Source organism: Malaclemys terrapin, chromosome 5 (genome assembly GCF_027887155.1).
Source record: "Malaclemys terrapin pileata isolate rMalTer1 chromosome 5, rMalTer1.hap1, whole genome shotgun sequence".
Classification (NCBI taxonomy): domain Eukaryota; kingdom Metazoa; phylum Chordata; order Testudines; family Emydidae; genus Malaclemys; species Malaclemys terrapin.
In genome coordinates this window covers 8433761-8459888 of record NC_071509.1, presented here as the reverse complement: position 1 = coordinate 8459888, position 26128 = coordinate 8433761, and the positions used below count along the sequence as shown (strand labels likewise).

At 43.1% G+C, this 26128-nt stretch overlaps 1 protein-coding gene across 1 annotated transcript in view; it reads left to right on the top strand.

Moving 5' to 3' along the window:
- The window catches only part of PTPRA (protein tyrosine phosphatase receptor type A), a 245300-nt gene that overhangs the window by 106458 nt on the left and 112714 nt on the right, over positions 1-26128 (top strand). The window contains exon 3 of the mRNA XM_054028788.1: positions 3928-3999. Coding sequence (XP_053884763.1) covers positions 3973-3999 — 27 coding nt within the window. The 5' untranslated portion in view covers positions 3928-3972. The remainder of the gene's footprint in view (positions 1-3927; positions 4000-26128) is intronic.

The following is a 26128-nucleotide window of genomic DNA, read 5'->3' as shown; positions in this document are numbered from 1 at the left end:
ATACTGCTGTATAAACTTATTTAGTTGCAAACACACTTTTTCTATATGCACAGACCATATGAATTTCAACTCCAAGTGCAGGTCTGGATGTATGAACTTCTTGGTGTATACAGTAGTATTAGCTTATGTTAAATATACATTTACGTTGATATCTTGGGACATGTCTGCACAGTCCTGTATTTAACACCTGTCAAAAGGAACTAGGGAGGGCATTGAGTCTAAGGACTAGAACAGAGGATTAGGAGTCAGACTACTAAGTTCTAGTCTGAGTTCTGCCACTGATTGTTCATGTGACCTCAACAACTATCTGAACCTGGGGCCCAATCCAGTGCCCATTGAAGTCAATGGAAATCTTTCCATTGGCTCAATGGGTTTTGAATTAGACCCGTAAACTCTGTTCCTGTCACAGTTCCTCCTTGTGCTTCAGTTTCTCTAGGGATATGAATACCTTTCTCATAAGCTTGTTGGCATGATTGTAAAAGAGGAATACCGCTGAGCTTTTGTGCTGCTGATCCTTCTATACTGGGGGAGAGGGAGCTACTAGAGGAATAGTGGTTGAAAAATGGAGTGTGGGGTTTGTTTGTGTGTGAAATGATTTCAGAATCTTTTATTAAAAAATTCTGCACATTTCAACCAGCTTCTGTTAGAGATCTGAACTGCAGAAGTAAATCTAATCTAGTCTTCAGAGGGGTTTGGATCTAGGGCTTTTTTTGATTGACTTCTGCTTGTTTAGCAATACCAATGAGTAGGACCTCACCAAATTTACTGCCCATTCTGGTCAGTTTCATGGCCAGAGGGTTTTTAAATTGGTCAATTTCACGATTTCAGATGTTTACATCTGAAATGTCAGTGTTGTAACCATGGGGGGCCCAAACCCAAAATGGGATTGTGGGATGTGGGGGTTGCGAAGTTGTTATACGGGGAGTCCCAAGATTGCAACCCTCACTTCTGTGCTGCCTAGGCGGCAGCCTCCAAGCTTCCTGCAGTTAGAGAAGGTTCCTGGAGGTGGGTAGGATCTCCTCCATGCTGCTAGTCCCGGTCAGTTACAGATTAAGGTAGGGGCCCTTGGCCAATTTGGGGCCCCCCTTTGAAAAAAGGGTGCCCCAGTCGCAGAAGAAGCTCTGGGGGACGGAAACCTTGAGCCCGGGTTGCCTCGGCCTGTGGGATGGGGATGCGGAAGCTCCAAGCCCAGGCTGCCTCAGCCGGGGAGGTGGCGGCGGTGCGGAAGCCCTGAGCCGGGGCTGCCTTGGCTGTGGGATGGGGAGGGGAGGGAGGGTCAGAAGCCCCGAGCCTGGGCTGCCTTGGCTGTGGGGTGGGGAGGGGAGGGAGGGTCAGAAGCCCCGAGCCTGGGCTGCCTTGGCTGGGGGAAGGGTGGAAGCCATGAGCCCAGGCCGCAGCTGACAGGAGCGGAAGCCCCCAGCCCGGGCTGGAGCTGCTGGGGGAGGAAGCCTGGAGCCTTGGCAGGAGCCGCGGGGAGGGCAGAAGTCCTGATCCTGGCTGGAGCAGTGGGGAGCAGAAGCCCAGAGTCTGGGTTGCCTGCAAGCCCTGGCTGGAGTGGGGGATAGGCCTTGAGCCTGGGCTGCCCTGGCTGTAGCTGGCGGGAGCAGAAGCCCCCAGTTCCAGGAGCCACCGGGGAAGAAGTCCCTGAGCTCTGTGCCAAGAGCCGTGGCAGGGGTCGTGAGGTTGGGGGGCAGAAGCCCAGAGCCCAGGCTGCCGCGGCTGCAGCCACCGGGAGCAGAAGTCCCCAGCCCGGCAGGAGCTTTTGGGGGAGCAAAAGCTGCAGGGAAAGGGAGATGAAAGCCCGGAGCCCAGCTTCCAGGCTGCTGCAGCATAGAAGTGAGGGTGTACCACCCTCATTTCTGCACTGCCTCTGGAGGTGGGTCTGATCTCCCCACCAAGAGCAGCCATGCAAGGGAAGGACAACTCTTGTCCCTCCCCAGTTGTCCAGGCTAGCAGTTAGGAGCCCCGGGCTCCCAGCAGCAGGGGAGATCAGATTTAATAGGGAAGGGCTGATTTCACAGTCCGTGACACATTTTTCATTGCTGTGAAATTGGTAGAGCATGTCCTTAAGAATGTTTAGCATATGCCCCTTCATGCTTCGGCCACCATTCCAGTCTGTCACATAAATACCTTGCAGTGCCAGCTACAAAAGTCCCATGTGAACGCCTGTTCTCACTTTCAGGTGACATTTTAAATAAGAAGAGGGCAGCATTAACTCCTGTAAATGTAAACAAACTTGTTTGTCTTTGCGATTGGCTGAACAAGAAGTAGGACTAAGTGGACTTGTAGGGTCTAAAATTTTGCATTGTTTTGTTTTTGAGTGCAGTTATGTAATAAAAAAATCTACATTTATAAGTTGTACTTTCACGCTAAAGAGATTGCATTACAGTACTTGTGTGAGGTGAACTGAAAAATGCTTTCTTTTGTTTATAATTTTTACAGTGCAAATATTTGTAATATAATATGAGCAGTGTACACTTGGTATTCTGTGTTGTAACTGAAATCAATATATTTGAAAATGTAGAAAAACATCCGAAATATTTAATAAATTTCAATTGGTATTCTATTGTTTAACAATGCAATTAAAACTGCGATTAATTTTTTTAGTTAAGCGCATGAGTTAACTGCCATTAATTGACAGCCCTATTAACAATACATTTTAATAGCAAACTAATTGCATTTCAGGAAATGAGCACTGAAAATTTAGAAAATAAAAAGTGATCCCATTCTAAGCCAGATGGCAATGAAATGCAACTGAGCCTTGGTGCCTGAGTTCCTGCTTTCCGCCTGTAATACTGATTTCACTGTTAATGTGGGTTTGGGGCCTTTGTGTGGAAATTCAGTGTTCTTGATTTAGTGGACAATGTTTCTTGTTATATAGGGAGCAGTTCGGGTGAGCCCTGTGCCATCCCATTTTTACTTTAAGAAATATGGTCACCCTAATGTGCTGGGTCTTGAGCTCAGCTCTCTTTCAGATGGGGGTCACAGTCAAGTTATTCCCTTCACTGTCTATCTCTGATTTCCCTCCCTCCTTTCTTCCAACTCCCCCGGTCATTCTGCTCAAACAGCAGCAGACTCCACTAACCTCAGATTAAATTTAGCATTGTGCTGTAAATCCAAGAGACCAGCCAAGAAACAACCTCTCCTCCCAGTCAAATATGGGTATCCTGCACACCCAAAGCCAGTTCTGATCCGATATAGAGACACCCCTCTGTCCCATGAATGTCATTGTAGGCTGCTCAAGACATTCTGCTTTTTCCCAGGCCATACATAAGATGGGACTCATGCCCGAACTTGGTAGGTCACATAGTAATGGAGACTCAGCTGGGACACATGTTTCAGGACACTGATGAAGTGGAGTAGGAGGGTTGAGGGGGGGGTCTCTGATGCATTTTCCTGAAGGATGTTCCCGAAACTGATGCTCCATGAAAAATTGCATATGTCATAGTGTTCTGCTTGGTGATTTAGCCTCAGTCTTGGTTTTCATCAACAGCAAGAAGGGGTGACTCTTCTGAGAGTGATTTGAACTCAAAAAGTAATCACACCCACCTGATCCCTAGTGTGGACCATATCATCTCCTATAGACTGCTTTCAGACTGATTGCTCATTTTATGGTCATATTATCCCCTATGTATGTTTACTACCATATAAGACACTGGAAACATGGTGAGGTTATGTCCATCATATTTTAGTGGAATTTAAAGATGTGTCCATATATTATTTTTTCTCTCTCCGGGTCTCTTTATATTTTTACAATAACATCAGGTACATTTATGTTCTAGATAGAGAGCAAGTGAAGTGGAAGTGATTTGCTGAAGGCAGTTGCAAGTGTTTTGCTCTTTCATACCTTTCCTAAAAATGTTTGTAATTGCATAGTTGTTGAATTAAGTCTTCATTTAAAAAAAATTTTTTTTTGTTTGCTTGCAGGGGACACCCTTAGAAAAACCTGTATGGGATCCTAAGAACTTACGGATGGATGATGTACTTACGATGATTAAGGTAAGGGAAAGAGTCATACTTTGGCATCACCCAATTTCCCCTCTTCTTGAAGCAGGTCTTCGGATTTAGAAGGCAAATTATAGTCATTGCTTTATTTAAAATTTACTAATAATCAGAGGTGGTATTTGGGACATTGCTAAAGTGCTAACTTGTTCTTAGAAATGTCCCTTTAAATGGAAAAAGAATTGTCTTGCATTTTAAGAATAACCTGGAACATAACATACAATGGAAAAAATACTACTTTCTCTTTTAAGGATAAGAAGAAGCTCTTTAAATTGTAAAAACTTTTATTTGAAGAGCTCAGTACAGTAATTTTTGTTCTCTTGAAACTAAGTGGTTGAGTTTGCAATTCAGGTTCTCACATGTCATTCAAGCCTCTAAGTAGAATATATTTTATTAGTCTATTTCCATTATGTTGAAGTGCTGTGGTCAGCTAGTCTGTCCCCAGATGCCATGGTAGGTACCGAAGTGTTGCCATTGCTGATTAGTTAATTAGATACAGAAGGATTCTTGTTTTGCTGAAAACATAAATATACTGGGCAAGGATTTGAAAATCAAATATAAATGGACTCAGGCCTGACATTTATTTATAGATATTTTTGGGACACTCATCACTGTAGGAATTTGTGTCTTGTCTATATTTGCACTTTTCAGAAAGCTTCCTGTGTTTCCATTCTGCCACTGGTAGCTAAAATGGAATGTGGACAGTGCACTTTCACCACCACGATCTGTGCAGGATTAGGCATCATAACAGTAAAACACCAATGCCCTACTCATTATTTGTATTGTGGTAGCGCTTAAAGCGTCGATTTGTCCCAGGCTCTGCGCGCGCACACACACACACACATAAGCCGGTCCCTGCCCTGAAGAGTTTCTTGTTGAATTAGACAAGATAAGGGGCAGGAGGGAAAACAGACAGAGGGGAACAGATTTTTTTAATGTTACATAGGTTCGCTGCTAGTAGAACTCAGGTTTCCTGATTTTCATGGTAGTGCTCTATCCACACTTCCTGTTCTACATTAGTTCTCTTACTGTTGCCACCTTCTGGTGGAGCTGTACTGGAGCTATTGTAGAGACAGCGAGAATTACCTTATATATGTGTTGGCCATCACTCCAGCAGTATTCTGCTGACCACCAACTTACATTAAGTTCTTTGCAAATAATCCACTAAAAAACCCCAGCAAACATGAAATACCGTAGTGAGATTAGAAATACGAATGGCCAGTCAAAAAACTATACCAAATATAGTAGTTTAGAACTTTTTTCCTGATATTATTAGGATTCACTGATACTGTTTGGCACTGTACAAGACAGAGGGCTAGAAACAGACACCCCTATTCATCTTGAGTAGTACTCTACTCCATGAGGAGTCCAACAGGAAATTAATGGGAATCTATTTGTGAGTAGGATATTCTGGAAAGCGAGCAAGGGTGTTGGAATCTGGCTCTAAATGAGAACACCTCTGTGTGCAATCTTTAGTGAGATTATTAGGCTGAAGTGTTATCACTGCAATGAGGGACAGTTCACACCACTTGGAGTTACTGTTTCAGTTTGTCTGCAGACTAGAGCACAGAAACACTGCACCGCTTTACTCTTGGTTCATATTTTGAAGGCTTTCTTAGCAACTGTATGAGCTAGAGACTTGGATTCTGGGACTTAAATGATTGGGAAGTGTCTTGGAGAGCAGAGGTAGGCAGGATGTTCCATGCATGGGTGGTGGTATGGAAGAAGGTATGAGGGATATATGTGTGGGCAGGAATATTAAATCCAGACTTGTTCTCCAGTTACACACAATGAATGAAAGGAAGGATGGCTATCGTTACCTACCTTCTTTGGCATCCTTTCTTCTGATCTCCTTTGTCATATGCAGCTCACTTGGCCATGGCTAGAAGGAGATGATTGAGATGGGCAGCACAATGTGTCATGATGTTATGTTGCAGAGATTAGACTGCAATCATAGAAACAGGTAATTGGTTTCAGAGTGCTAGCTGTGTTGGTCTGTATCAGCAAAAACAATAAGGAGTCCTAACAATTTATTTGGGCATAAGCTTTCGTGGGCTAAAACCCACTTCATCAGACGCGTGGAGTGGAAAACAGGTCATTGTCCGTCTGCCAATAAAGAATTCTCTTTGATGCTCTAGTTTTCCTTGGCTGAATGTTCCACAACCTAGAGATCTCACCATTAGGTAACTTCTTCCTGTTATTCAGTCTAAATGTTTCCTTGCTCAATATCATCTCACAACTCCTAGTTATCCCCCCCACTGACCACCCTACATGAAGGCTCCCCTCCCTCTCCCGCACCCACTTGGAGTTCAAACCCTCCATATCCCAAACGTGTAGATAGTTATTAATTCTTCTTGTCCCGTATGCATTGCTTTATCACTCTAGACATATTATTTAAGTCCAGCCTCGTTCATCTTTTTTTTGCCTTTCTCTAAAGGCCCAATACAACTTGCACTGTTGTCCACAGAAAGACTGCCATTGCCTTCAGAGTGGTGATCAACCTCTAAATTCCCACCAATTTAACATCATTCCTGGCCAGAGGTACATGGAAGTGAGATTGAAGGCATGTATGCAAGATTTCATGCGCAGGCACAGTGCTGCATTGTGGGCTGGATTTTTCCCTCTTACATGCATGCAGCCCAGTTGACTGCAAGAATGTATCATAAATGAACATGTGATCCAGTGTGTCCATTCTTCACCAGTGCAAGAAAGCTGCATGCTGTAAAACGGGTGATGTCCTTTGGTAACACCAATGGAAACAGTGGGTTTCATAGGTAGTATTAGCTCACTGGTTGGTAGTTGGAGGAAGAGATGGAAATTCATGTTCTGACGAGCAAATGATTTACAATAGGTTTGTGGCTCTTAAATATATTTGCACTTCTTGTTTCTCTTAGGATAAGAGCTGTGTGGAATGTACTTGAGAAGGAATTTGCATGGATGATTCCTTTTACAAAATGAACATCTGTATAGGCATTCATGCCATTTTCGGTAGTATCTGAGCATCCATAAGATGAGTCTATATATGGTTCAAGCAGTGTCTAGAAGATACCATGTTAAAGCCCATTTGGTTATCCTGCCTCTTGGGAGAGGTAGTCTTTTTTTGATGAAGTTAGATGAAATGCTAGTCAGTAGCTACAATCAAGGGTGTTTCCTCTGGTATAGACAGCACCGTAGGTACATATGGAGATACTCAGATATGCCTCTCATTCCTTTAACCTCTTCCACAGTTGTTTGGTTTGCAATAGTGCTCAATTACATAGCTGGAAAGAATGATTCCCTCCACTGCAGGAATTACTGGATGAAATTATATGGCCTGAATTACATAGGAGGTTGCACTAGATGACCATAATGTGGTCCCTTTTGGCCTTAATGTTCATGAATCTGTGATGCTTAGCTCTTGTCAATTGCTTGATGCGAAATACCCCAGTATTCCTTTAGAGGCAGTTTCTTTTTGTAAAATTATTAGTTTAACACACGTTAGCTACCAAATAGCAAGCAGCTGAATTTTTCAGGCAAGCCATAGGCTGAAAACTGTTGATCCAAGTTGTTCAGTGAATAATTATAAATAATGAAACATCCTCATAAATAGGAAAAGGTCACCTAGACCCAAAGGTTTCTTTTACACACACACAATAATAAAGCCTGTTCATCAAATTCTTGGTTCAGCTCAGCTCTAACATACACACTGGTTATGGTGAAATTTAAGCTGAAGCCAGGGGATTGAATAAACTAGTTATAATATTTATCACCTTCATGGCTAGACATAAGGAAGAAAAGAAAAAGAATGAGTGGACATCTGGCTTAAACAAATGCTACAGGTTCATATCAACTAATCACATGTCCATCATCTGAAAGGTTGACTTTGACAAGGAGACTTCCCCCTATTTTTATAACTTGCCATAAGAATCAAATGCCGTATGGAGACCTGGGAGATGGGTCGGAAACAAGAGGGAGTGTGGGCTATAATGGCAGAGAAAGGAGGGTCAGGGCAAAACTGGGATGCAAGATCGAACCAGTATCTCTCAGATGCCTATACACAAATGCGAGAAGTATGGGTAATAAGCAGGAAGAACTGGAAGTGCTAATAAATAAATACAACTATGACATTGTTGGCATCACTGAAACGTGGTGGGATAATACACATGATTGGAATGTTGGCGAGGATGGGTACAGCTTGCTTAGGAAGGATAGACAGGGGAAAAAGGGAGGAGGTGTTGCCTTATATATTAAAAATGTACACACTTGGACTGAGGTGGAGATGGACATAGGAGACGGAAGTGTTGAGAGTCTCTGGGTTAGGCTAAAAGGGGTAAAAAACAAGGGTGATGTCATGCTAGGAGACTACTACAGGCCACCTAACCAGGTGGAAGAGGTGGATGAGGCTTTTTTTAAACAAATAACAAAATCATCCGAAGCCCAAGATTTGGTGGTGATGGGGGACTTCAACTATCCGGATATATGTTGGGAAAATAACACAGCGGGGCACAGACTATCTAACAAATTCTTGGACTGTATTGCAGACAACTTTTTATTTCAGAAGCTACTAGGGGGGAAGCTGTTCTAGACTTGATCTTAACAAATAGGGAGGAACTCGTTGAGAATTTGAAAGTAGAAGGCAGCTTGGGTGAAAGTGATCATGAAATCATAGAGTTTGCAATTCTAAGGAAGGGTAGAAGGGAGAACAGCAAAATAGAGACAACGGATATCAGGAAGGCAGATTTTGGTAAGCTCAGAGAACTGATAGGTAAGATCCCACGGGAATCAAGACTGACGGGGGAAAACAACTGAGCAGAGTTGGCAGTTTTTCAAAGGGACACTATTAAGGGCCCAAAAGCAAGCTATTCCGCTGGTTAGGGGGGAAAAAAAAAGACCACCTTGGCTCAACCACAAGATCTTGCATGATCTAAAAAATAAAAAAGAGTCATATAAAAAATGGAAACTAGGACAGATTACAAAGGATGAATATAGGCAAACAACACAGGAATGCAGGGCAAGATTTGAAAGGCAAAGGCACAAAATGAGCTCAAACTAGCTACAGGAATAAAGGGAAACAAGAAGACTTTTTATCAATTTGTTAGAAGCAAGAGGAAGACCAAAGACAGGGTAGGCCCACTGCTTAGTGAAGAGGGAGAAACAGTAACAGGAAACTTGGAAATGGCAGAGATGCTTAATGACTTCTTTGTTTCGGTCTTCACCGAGAAGTCTGAAGGAATGTCTAACATGGTAAATGCTAATGGGAAGCGGGTAGCTTTAGCAGATAAAATAAAAAAAGAACAAGTTAAAAATCACTTAAGAAAGTTAGATGCCTGCAAGTCACCAGGGCCTGATGAAATGCATCCTAGAATACTCAAGGAGCTAATAGAGGAGGTATCTGAGCCTCTAGCTATTATCTTTGGAAAATCATGGGAGACGGGAGAGATTCCAGAAGACTGGAAAAGGGCAACTATAGTGCCTATCTATAAAAAGGGAAATAAAAACAACCCAGGAAACTACAGACCAGTTAGTTTAACTTCTGTGCCAGGGAAGATAATGGAGCAAGTAATTAAGGAAATCATCTGCAAACACTTGGAAGGTGGTAAGGTGATCGGGATTAGCCAGCATGGATTTGTAAAGAACAAATTGTGTCAAACCAATCTGATAGCTTTCTTTGATAGGATAACCAGTCTTGTGGATAAGGGAGAAGCTGTGGATGTGGTATACCTAGACTTTAGTAAGGCATTTGATACGGTCTCGCATGATATTCTTATCGATAAACTAGGCAAATACAATTTAGATGGGGCTACTATAAGGTGGGTGCATAACTGGCTGGATAACCGTACTCAGAGAGTTGTTAGTAATGGTTCCCAATCCTGCTGGAAAAGCATAACAAGTGGGGTTCCGCAGGGGACCGGCTCTGTTCAATATCTTCATTAACGACTTAGATATTGGCATAGAAAGTACGCTTATTAAGTTTGCGGATGATACCAAACTGGGAGGGATTGCAACTGCTTTGGAGGACAGGGCCATAATTCAAAATGATCTGGACAAATTGGAGAAATGGTCTGAGGTAAACAGGATGAAGTTTAACAAAGACAAATGCAAAGTGCTCCACTTAAGAAGGAAAAATCAGTTTCACACATACAGAATGGGAAGAGACTGTCTAGGAAGGAGTACGGCAGAAAGGGATCTAGGGGTTATAGTGGACCATAAGATAAATATGAGTCAACACTGTGATGCTGTTGCAGAAAAAGCAAATGTGATTCTGGGATGTATTAATAGGTGTGTTGTGAGCAAGACTGAGAAGTCATTCTTCCGCTCTACTCTGCTCTGGTTAGGCCTCAACTGGAGTATTGTATCAGAGGGGTAGCCGTGTTTAGTCTGGATCTGTAAAAAGCAACAGAGTCCTGTGGCACCTTTAAGACTAACAGATGTATTGGAGCATAAGCTTTTGTGGGTGAATGCCCACTTCATCAGACGCAAGTCTGGAGTATTGTGTCCAGTTCTGGGCACCGCATTTCAAGAAAGATGTGGAGAAATTGGAGAGGGTCCAGAGAAGAGCAACAAGAATGATTAAAGGTCTTGAGAACATGACCTATGAAGGAAGGCTGAAAGAATTGGGTTTGTTTAGTTTGAAAAAGAGAAGACTGAGAGGGGACATAACAGTTTTCAGGTATCTAAAAGGGAGGGAGAAAACTTGTTCACCTTAGTCTCTAAGGATAGAACAAGAAGCAATGGGCTTAAACTGCAATAAGGGAGGTTTAGGTTAGACATTAGGAAAAAGTTCCTAACTGTCAGGGTGGTTAAACACTGGAATAAATTGCCTAGGGAGGTTGTGGAATCTCCATCTCTGGAGATATTTAAGAGTAGGTTAGATAAATGTCTATCAGGGATGGTCTAGACAGTATTTGGTCCTGCCATGCGGGCAGGGGACTGGACTCGATGACCTCTCGAGGTCCCTTCCAGTCCTAGAGTCTATGAATCTATGAATTGTACAATCTGAGAAATATAGGAGCAAGAATAGAGCTGAGTGAAGCTTCTTCGGTGGCTTATTCCTTCTCATTAATGACACTAGAGTTGGGGAGAGAGCTAGAATAAGCTGAAATAAACAGGAGTGATGTCAACACAGAAGTGTTTATTTTGAGAACTGTTAACTAACAGAACTGTATATTTTAGGCTTCTGGTTATATTTAATGCTGTAGCCTAACGTCTGTCCCCTGGAACAAATGTTTTGGTGTCGTGTCTACATTAGAATTTATATTTGTGTTAATGCTTCTGAATAAAAATGTAAGTGTAGATATACTGAGCAAATGGGAGGCAGTGGGTGGCAAGGTGGTGGTTTGAGATTAATGTTGTTTTTTCATGCCTAGTATGATCTGGTAAGCTGTCAAAGGAAGTGGTGAAAAACCTCAACTCTGTTTGATGCATTTAAAACCAGACTGGACAAAAGTCTGGAAAATAGACTGAAGGGAATTATTCTTTTGCTGGCTTCTGTGCAGGAGGAAATCTATGATCTTCCCCTCTCTCATTTATGATTCCTAGAGAGACAAGGTGGGTGAGGTACTATCCTTTATTATACCAATTTCTTTTGGTGAAAGAGAGAAGCTTTCGAGCTACACAGATATCTAGCTTGTCTCTCTCACCAACAGAAGTTGGTCCAATAAAAGATATTACCTCACCCACCTTGTCTCTCTAATATGTGGGACCAAACGGCTACAACAACACTGCAAACCATGTCCTATCATTTTAATTTTTGTTGATTATCTTTACGCTTGGTTCACTTTCAGCAGAGCAGTGAAAAGTGGCCTTGCTGTAAATGACTCCGGCTCTGAGGGTATGTCTGTATCGCAGTAAAAAACGGTCGTTGTGTCTGAGCCTGGGACAGTGGACTCGGGCTATAGAAATAAAAATCACAGTATAGACATTCGGGCTGGACCCCTTGCAGGCTCTCAGGGCCTGGGATGGAGCCCAAACCTGAACATCTAAACTGCAATTTTTAGCCCTAAAGCCTGAGCCTTGTGAGCCCGAGTCAGCTGACTGCAGGATAGAAGTATCCTGCGGGTATGTCTGCATTGCAGTTAGGCACCTGCAGCTGGCCTGTGCCAGCTGACTCGGGCTGCGGGGCTGTATAGCTGCAGCATAGACTTCTGGGCTTGGGCTGGAGCCCAATCTCTAGGACCCTGTGAGGTCAGAAGGTCCCGGAGCTCAGGCTCTGGCCGAGCCTGGAAGTCTACACTGCAGTTAAGCAGCCCTGAGGCCTGCAAGCCTGAGTCAGCTGGCTTGGGCCAGCTGTGGGTTTTTAATTGCAGCATAGACATACCCTGAGTGTCTTGCCCCCTCTACAGTACTAACATTTCAGCCAGTGACTCAGAGAGAGACTGGTCCAGTGGTTTGGGTGCTAGCTTGGGACTTGCGAGCTCCAGGTTCAGTTCCCTGGCCTACTACAGACTGTCTGTGGACCTTAGGCAAATCACTTTGTGTCTCTGGATCTCCATGCCCCCCTTTGAAAAATGGGTATAATAGCACTGGCCTACCTCAGGGATGTTGAGGATAAATACATTAGCAGCCAAGTGCCTCAATCTTTAATGTAATGGGGGCCAAATAGGTACCAACGATATCCAGATAGACTAGTCTCCTTAAGAGGAGACTATTCACTCAATGTAGAACAATTTGCCATATTAAAATGTGGTAGAAGACAGTTTGCCATGCAGCATAGGAGTGTCTCAAGACGGTCTGTTCATAACATGCTTGCACGCTGAAGAAAAAGTATTCCTTGTTCACATGAAACAGATTTGGCCTCCTCATGGTGATTACAGCCGGGAGGCAGATTGCTTATTTGAGTAAGGAATACTTCATTCATAGACAGGGCCGGCTCCAGGCACCAGCTTGGCAAGCAGGTGCTTGGGGTGGCCACTCCGGAGAAGGGCGGCAGATCCAACTATTCGGCGGCAATTCGGCAGACGGTCCCTCACTCCCGCTCAGAGCGAAGGACCTCCCGCTGAATTGCTGCCGCAGATCGCGATCACGGATTTTTTGGCTGCTTGGGCCGGCCAAAACCCTGGAGCTGGCCCTGTTCATAGAATCCTAGAATATCAGGGTTGGAAGGGACCTCAGGAGGTCATCTAGTCCAACCCCCTGGTTCAGGGATTGTGAACTCCTTTACCTCTGAACAGTTCTCTTTGGGACACTCCCACATGACATGAAAGAAGGTTATCTACTGCCACATTTCTGACATTCAGTGAGCACTTGAGAATCAGCTTTGACATGGGTATGCAGATAGATAACCCGTACTAGTATTTTTAATCAAAGCTCTAAGTAATCTGCAGAAGCAACTGAGTATCAGCCATTAGGACCATTCCAAAAGCCAATTTTAAGAGTGGCTTTTAAAAGACCTTTTAAATAAACATACATGTGCTATCTCTTGACTTTACTAAGGCTTTTGGTACTGTCTCGCATGACCTTCTCATAAACTAGAGAAATACAACCTAGATGTTGCTAGTATATGGTGGGTGCATAACTGCTTGGAAAACCGTTCCCAGAGAGTAGTTAGCAGTGATTCACAGTCAAGCTGGAAGAGCAAATCCAGAGGTGTCCCTTAGGGATCAGTTCTGGGTCCAGTTCTGTTCAATAACTTCATCAGTGATTTAGATAATGGCATGCAGAGTACACTTATAAAGTTTTTGGATGATACCAAGCTGGGAGGGGTTGCAAGTGCTTTGGAGGCTAGGGTTAAAATTCAAAACGATCTGGACAAACTGGAGAAATGGTCTGAATCAAATAGGATGGAATTCAATGAGGACAAATGCAAAGTACTCCACTTAGGAAGTAACAGTCAGTTGCACACACAGAAAATGGGAAATGACGGCCTAGAAAGGAGTACTGCAGAAAGGGATCTGGGGGTCATAGTGGATCACAAGCTAAATATGAGTCAACAGTGTAACACTTTTGCGCAAAAAAAAAAAAAAATCATTCTGGGATGTATTAGTAGGAGTGTTGTAAGCAAGACACAAGAAGTAATTCTTCCACTCTACTACGTGCTGATAAGGACTCATCTGGAGTATTGTGTTCGGTTCTGGGTGCCACATTTCAGAAAAGATGTGGACAAATTGGAGAAAGTCCAGAGAAGAGCAACAAAAATGATTAAAGGTCTAGAAAACATGACCTATGAGGGAAGATTGGAAAAAAAGAGTTTGTTTAGTCTGGAGAAGAGAAGACTGAGGGGGGGCATGGTAACAGTTTTCAAGGACATAAAAGGTTGTTACAAGGAGGAGGGAGAAAAGTTGTTCTCCTTAACATCAAAGGATAGGACAAGAAGCAATGGGCTTAAATTGCAGCAAGGGCAGTTTAGGTTGGACACTAGGAAAAAAATCCTGACTATGAGGGTAGTTAAACATTGGAATAAATTGCCTAGGGAGGTTGTGGAATTTCCACCATTGGAGGTTTTCAAGAGCAGGTTAGACAAACACCTGTCACGGATGGTCTAGAGAATACCATATATACCCGTTCATAAGCCGAATATTTTTGGTAAAAAAAAATGACACATCAAAGAGCGGGGGTCGGCTTATAAATGGGTCTACACCAAAATTTGATGATTTTAAACTCTATGGAATCATTGAATTGAATATCTAATACATTGTCGTTTTGTTTACCTGGAGCGTTCATAGGCACTGCAGCTCCCATTGGCTGGGAACGGCAAACCGCGGACACTGGGAGATGAGGGGCTCCGTGCCTGTGAACGCTCCTGGTAAACAAAACGTCCAGGCCCGCTAGCAGCTTATCCTAACAGGCCAGGAGCCAAAGTTTTCCAACCCCTGAAATATAGGGTCAGTTTATGAAAGGGTCATACAGTTTTTGCAATTTTTACCTAACCATCTTGGGGGGTCGGCTTATAAATGAACGGGCTAATGAACGAGTATATACGGTACTTAGTCCTGCCATGGGTGCAGGGCACTGGACTAGATGACCTCTCAAGGTCCCTTCCAGTCCTCTGATTCTGTAATCTACGGTTTATACTATAAAATTAGAATGTTCAAAAATGTCTTAGTTTTGTGTTTGTTTTCTTAAATGATGCCGGGGGGAGGGGTGGCGAGGCACATTCCCCGTTTTGTTCCGGGCCATTTCACAATCCAGACGTTTTTAGCTGTGTGGTTTTGCAAGTTTTACATTTAATTGTGTGAAATAAATAGGGCCTGATTTCTGAAAGGGCTTAGTTCCTGTTACTCCAGTAGAAACCAATGGGAGCTCAGGCGCTCAGCCTCTTTGAAAATCAGACTGTCAGGTTTTTGGAGGATGCAGACTGACCAAAGGCGGTATTTTCAAAAGTAAAAAGAAAACAAGTCACACTGAAAGTCATGGGGGTTTGTGCTCCTAAATCACTTACATTCTTTTGAAAATCCTACGCCGTGTGCACAAAATTAGGAAAAAGGACTATTTTCGAGTCTTAAATGTCTTTCACTTGCATGAATTTTCTAGCAAAATAGCCACATTTCACAAGACTCTTGCAAAATCTGATCTTTCTTGTTCATTTATAATCATCTAGGTTTTGATTTTCATGGTAACTGTTTCACATAGCACTGGCATTAAACACAGTGCACCAATGTCCTGCTTTCTGGATTCACTGGTGTTTGTGTAGTTAAATAAAACACAGTCCATATGGACCATGCCAGGAAGCATGTTGGGACCTGTTAGCAATACCTTGAGCTGTTTTATATAAACAAATACACCTTCTGCCTTGTCTCTGACAATTAGCTCCTTGAAATTAGTAATTTTGGCAGTAGATTGTGCAGCAGAAAGTCTTGCTCTTACAGGTGATTGGGAAAACCTTTGGCATTATTTTGCATGCCTGTAGGTTACCTGGAGTATGTGCTAGTGTTGCATATCTGATCACAGAACATTTGTGATCCCTTCAATTCCAGCTGTTGTTCTTGGAGGTCCCCGAGGCGGTTTCCAGGACCTGCAATTCTGAAATACATTCACAAAGAACTGACACCTTGCAACTGATTTGGCAGCTGGATAGTGCAGGAACCTATATAGATTCCATAAATGAGTTACTGGGATATTTGTGTGAATTTAGAAGATAACTGAGGACCTGATTTGGTGAATTCAAGTATTGTGCACAGTAGATTGAAGGGCTACTTCTAGAAAGTCAGGCTTCTGTACCAAATATGGACTGGCTGCAGAGTTTCCTTCTCAGAGAGAGATGCACACTAGTTGTGTTCACTATGAGATTTTTTTTTTAATGCAGTGGTGCCCAACCTTATTACACATAAACCTAAGCACCACCTTGTGTGGGCCAAACATCCTGTATTGATTTATATTTTAAGTTCAGCTTGTTTGGTATGTATTTAGATAGGGTGTTTTCTGTGTACAGTGTTTGTTTACATACTTGTAACCTAAAATTATGTAAATATGACAACAGAATGCTAATGAATCTGTTGATAGAGCATTTCTTAAGGCCTACGGCCTGCTTCAGCACAATATACTGATTGGCCGTGTACAGCCCACAGGCTGTAGGTTGGGCACCCCGGCTTTAATGTTCTGCTGGTTAGTTGGCTGAGGTTAGTTTAAATAAGGTATATGACACACAGTGCCACCTAGTGGCTGAACAGTATAATACAGGTTAGCATTCCATAGCGTCTCTTCCTTTAAGTCAGTGGTCCCCCAAATTTTTGGGGGTCGTGTCCCCCCTTACCCTGTCTGCTCCTTCATCCCCACCTGGCGCAGGGCTGCAGCTCCCATGGCGGGGGATGCGGACAGGTGTAAAGGGGCTAAGTCTGAGGCTGCAGCTGGTGGTGGGGGTAGGGCCAGAGCCACAGCCAAGGATCGAGGCCAGGGGCAGGAGCAGAGCTATAGGCGTGCTGCAGTGGGGGGCCAGCAGCTGGGTCCACGGCCAAGAGCAGAGCTGCAGCTGAGCTGTGGTGGGGGCCAGCAGTTGGGCCTTCTGCCAGGTGCAGAGCTGCACCGAGGCTGGGAACTGGGCCAGGTGTGGGGCCGGGGACGAGGGTCGCAGCTGGGGGAGGGGTCAGAGCAGAGCGGGGGCAGGTCTGGATGGCTCTCCCTCCCTGCTCTTCATGGGGGCTGGCCTGGGATCACTGCTCTCCCCCCGCCCCCCTGAACATTCCTCTGTCCCCCGCCAGGGGGGTGACCCACAGTTTGGAGACCTCTGCTGTATGTTATACGTTCCTACCGTTTACAGAATTTGTACTATCGCTCTATATTGGATATTCAATACGGATCAGTCTAAGTGTCTGAATCATACTGATTTTCTAATTACACAAACTGAATTGTAACAACTTTTTCATGTGGCTGTGGTCAGTTTGGAATCCTTCAGTCATCTGGTTGTTAAATTCTTTTTCTTTCCGATAGCTGGAGTTGTCCATCCTTTTTCTCCATCCAATTTGATACAAATGTAGTGACCAGGCTCTAGACTTGGCAGTAGTCTGTTGTAAAAGGGTTTGTAAGCACTTTTTTATCTGATTTAGCTCCTCCCTTCATATCTGGCCACTTTGCAGAGAGATTCTTTTCCAAAGTGGGAACAGTAGTTCTGAGTTGTTTGCCCATCAGGAACATAAGAACAGCCATACTGGGTCAGACCAAAGGTCCATTTAGCCAGTATCTTCCGACAGTGGCCAATCCCAGGTGCCCCAGAGGGAATGAACAGAACAAGCTAAAGCGATCCATCCCCTGTTACCCATTTCCAGTTTTTGGCAAACAGAGGCTAGAGATGCCATCCCTGCCCATCGTGGCTAATAGTCAGGAGTCATGCTGGACTGTATCTGATAGCTACTATTGGTGGTGATGTGTACCTCAGAAGGTCAAGAAATGGATCTTCCTGCTCTGTCTCTCCATTTGCTTGTGGGTAATGTGGGCTGCTAGTAATATGGTCAAAATCATATTTCGTCCAGAATGTCTTAAATTCTGCCTCAGTGAATTGTGGTCTGCTGTCCATCATTAGTCACTACCAACATGAGAAAAAGTGTACTTCAGTTTCTTGATAACACCATGACATGTTATGTCTTTCAGGTACATAGTTTCTATCTACCTGGAAAAATAGTCCACTGTGACTGGGTAATGTCCTCTGAATTTGCATCAATCTGCAGCTAGTCTCTTGCAAGGTCTGTCTGGTAGAGGTGTTTGTATGGTTCAGCATTGTCTCAAGTTTATTTGTACCAGATCTCCGTTCAAAAGTCCAGTATCCTCAAATATTCACCGTCGTTCAATCTTTCTCAGTAGGCTCATCTTGTCGATCTTTTGATTGCTTATACTCTGAATGCATAGCTTTGTCTTTGTAAGTTTGTTTCTGTGGTGAAGTGGTTCTTGCAGTTCAGAATACCTCCACCTCTAGTCAGAGCTGTATTAAGTCACTTCAGGAGGGGTTGTAGGTTATTGTAAGTACCTTCTGATATGACATGTGATGTCTGCTCCTGAGTCTATTTTAAAGTCAATAGTTTTTCATGAATTAGTTTCACTGTCCAGGCAGGCTCTGTCATCACATGTGATAGATCCAAGAAATAATGGCTCTTGATTGTCTGTAATATGAATCAATTCTGTGACTGCAAAATGTCCATGTTTTGTGCATTTATTACACTTTGTGTCTTTGACTGGACATGCATCATCTTTTAGGATGTGAATTTTTCCACATCTTGTGCATTTAGGCTGTAATGCTTTGGTGTTTGATTGGAATTTGTCCTTATTAGCCTGGGCGTTATTTCTTCTTGCCATGAGAGGTCTTATGGTAACAACTTGAAGCACTCATGCTGTGTCTGTTAACAGTTTCTAAGCTAGTTTTCTTCTTTTTCAGGTTTAGCAAATTGTTATTGGTTTTGCTGTCTCTCCAGCTCAGACTGCTTTGCTACTTGAATAGCTGTGTGGAGATTTAAGGTGGTGGTTTTTTTTTAATTGTTGCTGCTGTGAAAGATTTGTATCTGTTAACCAAATAACTAACCTGTCTGATACTTTTGGCAAATAAACTGGTGTCTGAGCTTTCCTAGAACAGGCACAAGGGATGAGGAACATCTTTTTGCAGCTTAAAATCGTTTAGCCAATTATGTAATTATCTAGATCTCTCTACTATAGCCTTTACTATATTTGTAAAGAGTCTTAATTTGGATTATAGTAGCATACACCACATGCTAGGCCATGGGTTCTCAACTGAGCCAGGTCACAAATAGGTGTCCAGGAGAGGTGGGGGAGAGCTGCAGCCATCTTTCCCTTTCCATATTGCTAAATGGAAGGGGGTCTCAGCTAGATCCCTGCTAGATGAGTGTGGGGTTCTGGTATGGAAAAAAATTGAGAACCACTGTGCTAAATTCATTCCAAACATGTAGGATAAAGTCATAGAAAAATAAGTCTGTGAAGGAGGTAGGAAAGGGATAAATCATACAAGCAATTTAAAAAGAACATCTAGTTAGTGTCCCCGTTGGTCCTGTCTGTAGCCACTATTAGTTTCCTCTTTCTTTGTAGGCATCATAGTAGAAGTGAGTCTGGAGGAAAGATTTGGAGGAAGAAGAGGAGGAGGAAAGGGGTAGTGGCAGATGAATTCAGGGAGGGCAAGTCCGTAAGAAACAAGAATGGATAAGAGAAGGGGCAGAGCTGTGAAGGGGAAGGTGAGGACAAGCAGCAGTGGAAAAGGGGAGTTGGTGGAGGTATTTAGAACTGGGGGGCAAGAGGCAGGGAAGAGTACTCTAGAAGGTGCTAAGGAGGCTGGAGAGGAGCACGTTGCAGTGATCAAGGTAGGAGTTGAGGGTCTGGTCAAGAGTTCTAGTTGTGAGCAGAGATAAAAGGTTTGAATTTAGAAATGTTCTTGGGTGGGGGAGGGGGGAGTGCCAGGCACTGGTCATAGCCTGGATGTTTGAAGCAGAGGGCGGAGTCAAAAAATAATTCCTTGTTTATAGGTCTGAATCACAGGGAGGATTATGATAACAGCTGTGACTGTGAATAAAGGAATTTTGAAAGTGAAATATCCAAAGGAGTTGGAGTCCAATGCCTTAAATTCAAAATTCTGTGTTAATGCAAGGTTAGGAAGGTTGCATAATTTAGAACTGCATGAAATCTGGAAGACGGCACCTCCCACAGCACAGCACCCCAATATCATGTTGGGGCACTGAATCAGCAACAACTCAAAAGGAAGTATAAAATGTACTGAATCAGCAACATATGCAGCTCCTGCATGTTCTGTAGCAAAGCTATGAAAAGAATTCACTGCTTCTGCTTTAGAGCGCCTTATTCCAATTACTAGACCATGCTCCTTCATAAAAATAAAACAAAAACCCTCTCCAGTTTGGGATCTAAATCCACGTGGTAAATAACTTCTCAACTATTAATGAATAGCTGCCTTCAGCTGAATAGATACTAGCTGCAAGCCTCACACTAGTTTATTGCTGTCACACCACCTTTTTAATACTTAGAATCAAAGGAAAGGCACCTAGTTGCTTCACTGTGAAGGGCAACATGGAAAGCAAAGTTTCATAAAGATGCTTGTTACAGGAAAAGCACCCAACCCTATATTTCTACTGCTGCTTCCCCTACTGAATTCAAGTTGTCGGGGAAGTTCACATCTGCTAGATGAAAGCTCAGCCACATATTGTGCATAATGCAAATTTCCCCCCAAATGACTGATCACATGAAATGAATCGTCCACTCTCCGGCTGCTGGCCTAGCCCACAGGAGGCTGTTGGGCTTCAGTGAGGCATCCAAGTTCCTGCTGGGCTCATCTCTGCAAAGATGCGCGGTCTGTGGCACCGAAATCGCCAGCTAATGTCAAGCAGAGAGGCTTAAAAATATTCATAGGCACAAAACCAAAAAACCCCAACAAACTCTGCTGATCTCGAGTAAGCTTCTTGGAGAAAAAGCTCTTTCTGTGGGGATGGGAGTGGAAATTATGCTACTTTGCTTCACAGGAGAATCTATTAACTCTTAAAAGGCTGTTGTCTTTTCAGAGACTCAGCCAAAAGGCCTGAGCCAAACCCGATTTAATTAAATGAGTCTTTCTAGTGACTTCAGTGCGCTCTGAATCTGACCCCAAATGAGTCTCTTCCCAAGACCTCATAGATGGTGAAACCTCTGATAGGCTGAATACTTTCTCTTCTGCAGTGACTGTTTTAAAGCATACAGCACAGTTTTATTTGATCTTTAATTAAAGATCATCTCTGCTGGGCACTCTGTTTTTGTTGGTCCCTAGGGTGGTTGTTTAAAACCGTTTTCACTGTATGATGTATGATTTTAGTCTCCAAAGGATTTTAGACCAAGTCCTGTATCTTAAGTGTCTGTAGCAATAAGGGGGGGATGACCAAATGTGGAGTGCTGTAAAAGCCCTATTCTTGAAGTGTGAAATTCACCCCAATGTAGAATGCCAGTGTAAGGCTTGTGCACCACTCAAGGCCCACTTATTTTGCCAGCCTGTTTTGAGGGCTTAAAGTGCGACTCTGTTCTGTTTGTACAGCACTTAGCACAATGGGGTGTGGTCTATGACTGAGGCTCGTAGGTGCTATGATCATAATGAAATGTTCCATAGGCCTTGTGCTGTCCTTCTGCACATGGCTAAATGTCACCATAAACCAGGGGTCGGCAACCGTTCAGAAGTGGTGTGCCGAGTCTTCATTTATTCACTCTAATTTAAGGTTTCATGTGCCAATAATACATTTTAACATTTTTAGAAGGTCTCTTTCTCTAAGTCTATAATACATAACTAAACTATTGTTGTATGAAAAGTAAATAAGGTTTTTAAAATGTTTAAGAAGCTTCATTTAAAATTCAATTAAAATGCAGAGCCCCCCAGAACGGTGGCCAAGACCCGGGCAGTGTGAGTGCCACTGAAGATCAGCTCGCATGCTGCCTTGGGCACATGTGCCATAGGTTGCCTACCCCTGCCATAGATAAAGGAATAGCAAGAACGTCTCAGTGACTCTGAAGTGTGGTAGTGCGAAGCAGCGCAATTTACATCCTGTTTAATTGTTGGTCTACCAAGGCCTCTTGTCTCCGGGACATGGAACAACATCATCTTCTTTATATATAAACAAAAAACTTTTAACCTTTTTTCTGGTCAGGACCATTTTTGGGGGGGGAACCATACTAGTCCTGAAAGGATTTTCACTGGTGTCCTTTTTAAACACTCCATTCCTTTTGTGAGGCTCTTCATCATAATCAGAGTTGTATCATACTTCACGACTGAGGTGGAACAAATTCAGGTTGTGAGCTCTTCATAGCAGGAACTATTTCTTACTATTCTGCACAGCACTTAGTGCCCTGTGGCACTGATCTGGTTGGGGCCTCTGGGTGTGATTATGCTATAAACAATGATGATCTGCCAGTCAAGTGCCTTTGCCCCAGTGTTTCCCACATGATTGTAGAACGCTAAGCTCATGAGCAAGATGGAGTTGGCGATATTATTTTATACTGAAGGTTCTCTTGCAGTGGCCCAGGGAATGCTTCCAAATGCTCCATGGAGGAGTTACACACATTTTCAAGAAGTGCTGCTTCCTGGTAGTTGTAGCTCAGTCAAAGAGCCTCTGGAAACAGAGGATTTTGAACTGAGTAAGCTACTTAAAAACAAACAGCCCCCTCTCTTTGCACAGTGTATGGCTGATGCCCCCACAAGGGAACTATCCAATTGGTGTTCCACCTTGCTGTGCGCAAAAGCAAGCTCAAAGAAGCATCCGCAACATGCTCCGGAGAGAGAGAGTGTGGTGGAGGCTACAGGCACTATGGGGAGATGCATTGCAAATAAACATGAAGTCCCACACCCAGGGAAGGGGAATACGCAGTCCAGATGTGAAATAAGGGATGTAACGACTGACTGCACCCATCACTTTTAAACCACCTTGTTTGCACCCATGCCCTTAATCCTGTCCTAAAATTACCTTTTCATGTCACTGAGCTCTCTTGTTGCTGAGGGGTACTGTAGGTGTGAGGGAGGGCGGATTGGGAGAAGAAATGTTCCTTATCTGAAGAAGTGATCTGTGTGAGGAAAACATTTGAAAACTTGTTTACTGAGTAATGTGAGTTCTTCATTCTACTTGATGGCATTTCTCTGTAACATGAACTTGTGAACACCACATCCAATAAATTCCAAGAATATTCTAGGCATCAGTGAGCAGAACCATATTGATATTGGTGAAAATTGGAAGGGGAAATAGACCAGTAGTGCTTTAAGTTAGGTTAGGCGCCTAACTCCTATTGAAATTGGTGGGTGTTATGCACCTAACCTGCTGGTGGGATTTTCAAAAGCACCTTACGCATCTGTTTGCATCTTAAACACCTAAATACCTTTGAAAATCTAATCCTTCATCTCTGTGCCTCAGTTCCCCATCTATAAATGGAGGTTAATAATACTTTATCCTACTGTTTGCCTATCTTGTCTATTTGTTTAGATTGTATTTGGGGCACGGGACAATCTCGTACTATGTTTTTTGTAATGGGACCCTGAATTTTGGTTGGGACATCTAAACATTACTGTAAAACAAATAATGATCAGCCCCATAATATAAAGGCCCACCAATGATCTATTTTTCAGGGCAAGTCAGCTGCATCAGAGGAAAGTCTCAGAAAAACCCATACCAAACAATTATGGATTAACCTGCCCATGGGGGAAGTTTCTTCCTGACCCCCATCAGTTAGTGGTAGGCTTATATCCTGAAGCATGAGGATTTATATCCCTTCTAAATTTTGTATCCCAGCGAAGTGTGGATGACATTGCCATATAAATGTCTAATCCTTTTCTGAATTCTTTTAAGCTCTTAGCCTAAATGAGATCTCAAGGTAATGAGTTTAATGGGCACATTATATCTAAAGAAGTGTATTTCCATGGATTGGTTTTAAATCTGTTGCCTTTATTGAATATCCTCTTGTTCTAATATCATGAGAAGGAGGGAGAGTCTGATGGACCTTTTCAATATCTTTCGTTATTTTATCTCTCTTAATGTCCCTTCTTTAATCCTCTAAATTAAACAGCCCTAACCTTTCTAACCTCACCTTACATGGAAGTCTTTCTATCCCACTGATAATTTCCATTGCCCTTCTCTAGGCCTCTTTCTGTTTCTTTATCCTTTTTGAGAGGGGATGCTTAAATAGGTCTCAGGCTTCATGGATATTACCCATTACGGTGCTTGTAAGAGCATAAAGGATTAATGAAGTGCAATAGTGAGAAGTTCAGAGAGGAGAGTTCTTGCCAAGCCATTTGTACTTGCTTGTTGGACCTCAGTTACCCCTTCACTCCCACCACCTAGCAACAAATGATTTGGGGCAGGCATTGTGCTTGGTGGATATGCTGGCTGTGACTCCAAAGCCGCTGACTGCTGTGTAATTGACTTCTTACTGTGCCTAACGGCTAAGACCACAGGAGACATTGAGGAGAGACCCAGCTGCATTTTCCTGTCCCAACTTTCCTTTCTACTTTGTTTGCTATTTCCTTGAATGCTTCACTTTACAACTCCCATGCAAAATATGTGTGTATATGTATACAACTTTCACAATAGCAAAGCTTGTGTGCTATAATATGCCCACATGCACGGAAGTTAAACAAAGGGAAAGAGGAGGTTTATAAAAAAGAGAGCACTCTAGAAAAAGCAGACAGAAGTGAGTGTACTGTAGATCTAGATGTGCTGTAACTAATATTAAATTTTTAAAGAATTGTGGTGTTTCAGCGTGTATTTTATCTAATTGGTGAAAGACTACCAGCCTTGGTAGCAGTAAAACCTCTTCTATTCCATACATCAGCTATAGGACGGATAGCAGCCTCACAAGCTTTCCCCCTTTCTATTCCATCAATGTACTTCAGCACTGACCTGGATGCAGCAGCTGTAGGAGTAATAGGGGAGATTCAGGACTCCTTCCCTTTCATACCCTGATTCAGCAGATCATCCCCAGTCAACAAAGCATTTAAGCATGTGCGTAAGTGGGTCTTAAGCATAGGTTTTAGGTTAAGCATGTGTTTAAGTCCTTTTGCTGAATAGGGAAGGATTTAGGCCGCAAGTCAATAAAGGCTTTTAAAAGAGTTCTCCTTTTGCTCCAGGAGTAGAAATCTGTGTGTTCTGTTTTTGTTTGTATTTTTTTCTCTTTGGGGGGCTGAATGACCAGGTTCTAGTCCCAGCTCCCAAGGTGTGTATGACTTGTATGTTAAGTGTGACTTGTCTGTAGGCATGGAATTGATTACATTACCAAACATGTAGTTCTGACTGTTAAAAGAGGAGAGAGAGAGAGAGAGTAATTTCTAAAACACATTCAGAAGTATAGTCCTCATTCAGAATGGAATTTGAGCATATGCTTACATTTAATTATGTGCTAAAATTTCACTGATTTCAGCATGTACTTAAATACCGTCGAATTGGATCCCCAGCTCTTCCCCCTCCCCCTCCCCCCCCTCGACCTCTCCCTGTGGATTGGTTTGGGTATCACAGTAGGGCAGAATAATTAGGAGTAATGGAACTAATTTAAGAAAAGGGAACCTTCTGAAGGAACAGTCTTGTTCTGACAAGGTGGGGTTTCAATGGGGAACAAAAACAGAATGTAGGCAGTTGATTAGTTAATTTTTATTTTGTTCTTTTTCAGGATTAAGCTATTAGAAGGTAATGGTACAGGAATTGCTGGGAGTGAAATGTGGATTGGTGAGGGTGGGGTTTGTTGCAGATTTCTTACTTTTCAGTTTTGAAAAGGAAAATTTAATCAGGAAATGCTTCCTGGCAGCGAAATATATAGTGGAGGTGGCGTCTGCAGTCAGCTGGGGTTGACTTCCTGTCAGGAATGGCAGAAGGTCCCTAAAGTGTGTAAAAAGCAACAGAGGGTCCTGTGGCACCTTTAAGACTAACAGAAGTATTGGAGCATAAGCTTTCGTGGGTGAATGCCCACTTAGTCAGATGCAAGACTAAAAGTAAGTGTGTGTGTGTGTGTGTGTGTGGGCAGGCCACCAGCACCCGAACCGTGGCGCTGCCCTCACCTCTGTAAACGTGTCTGTTCCTGGAACATCAGCACATAATTTCACATTTTATTGCGTATCTGAATACCTGCACATTATTTTTTTTATAGAGGTTTGAGAAGTGAAATGTCCCTTTTTATTTTGGTGAGGATTGATGCACTAACACAGGCCTTTTATTTCCTCTTGTTCTGAATGCCAAAAGCTGAGACCCACTTAATGGGCACTTCCATCTCTCATTTCCTA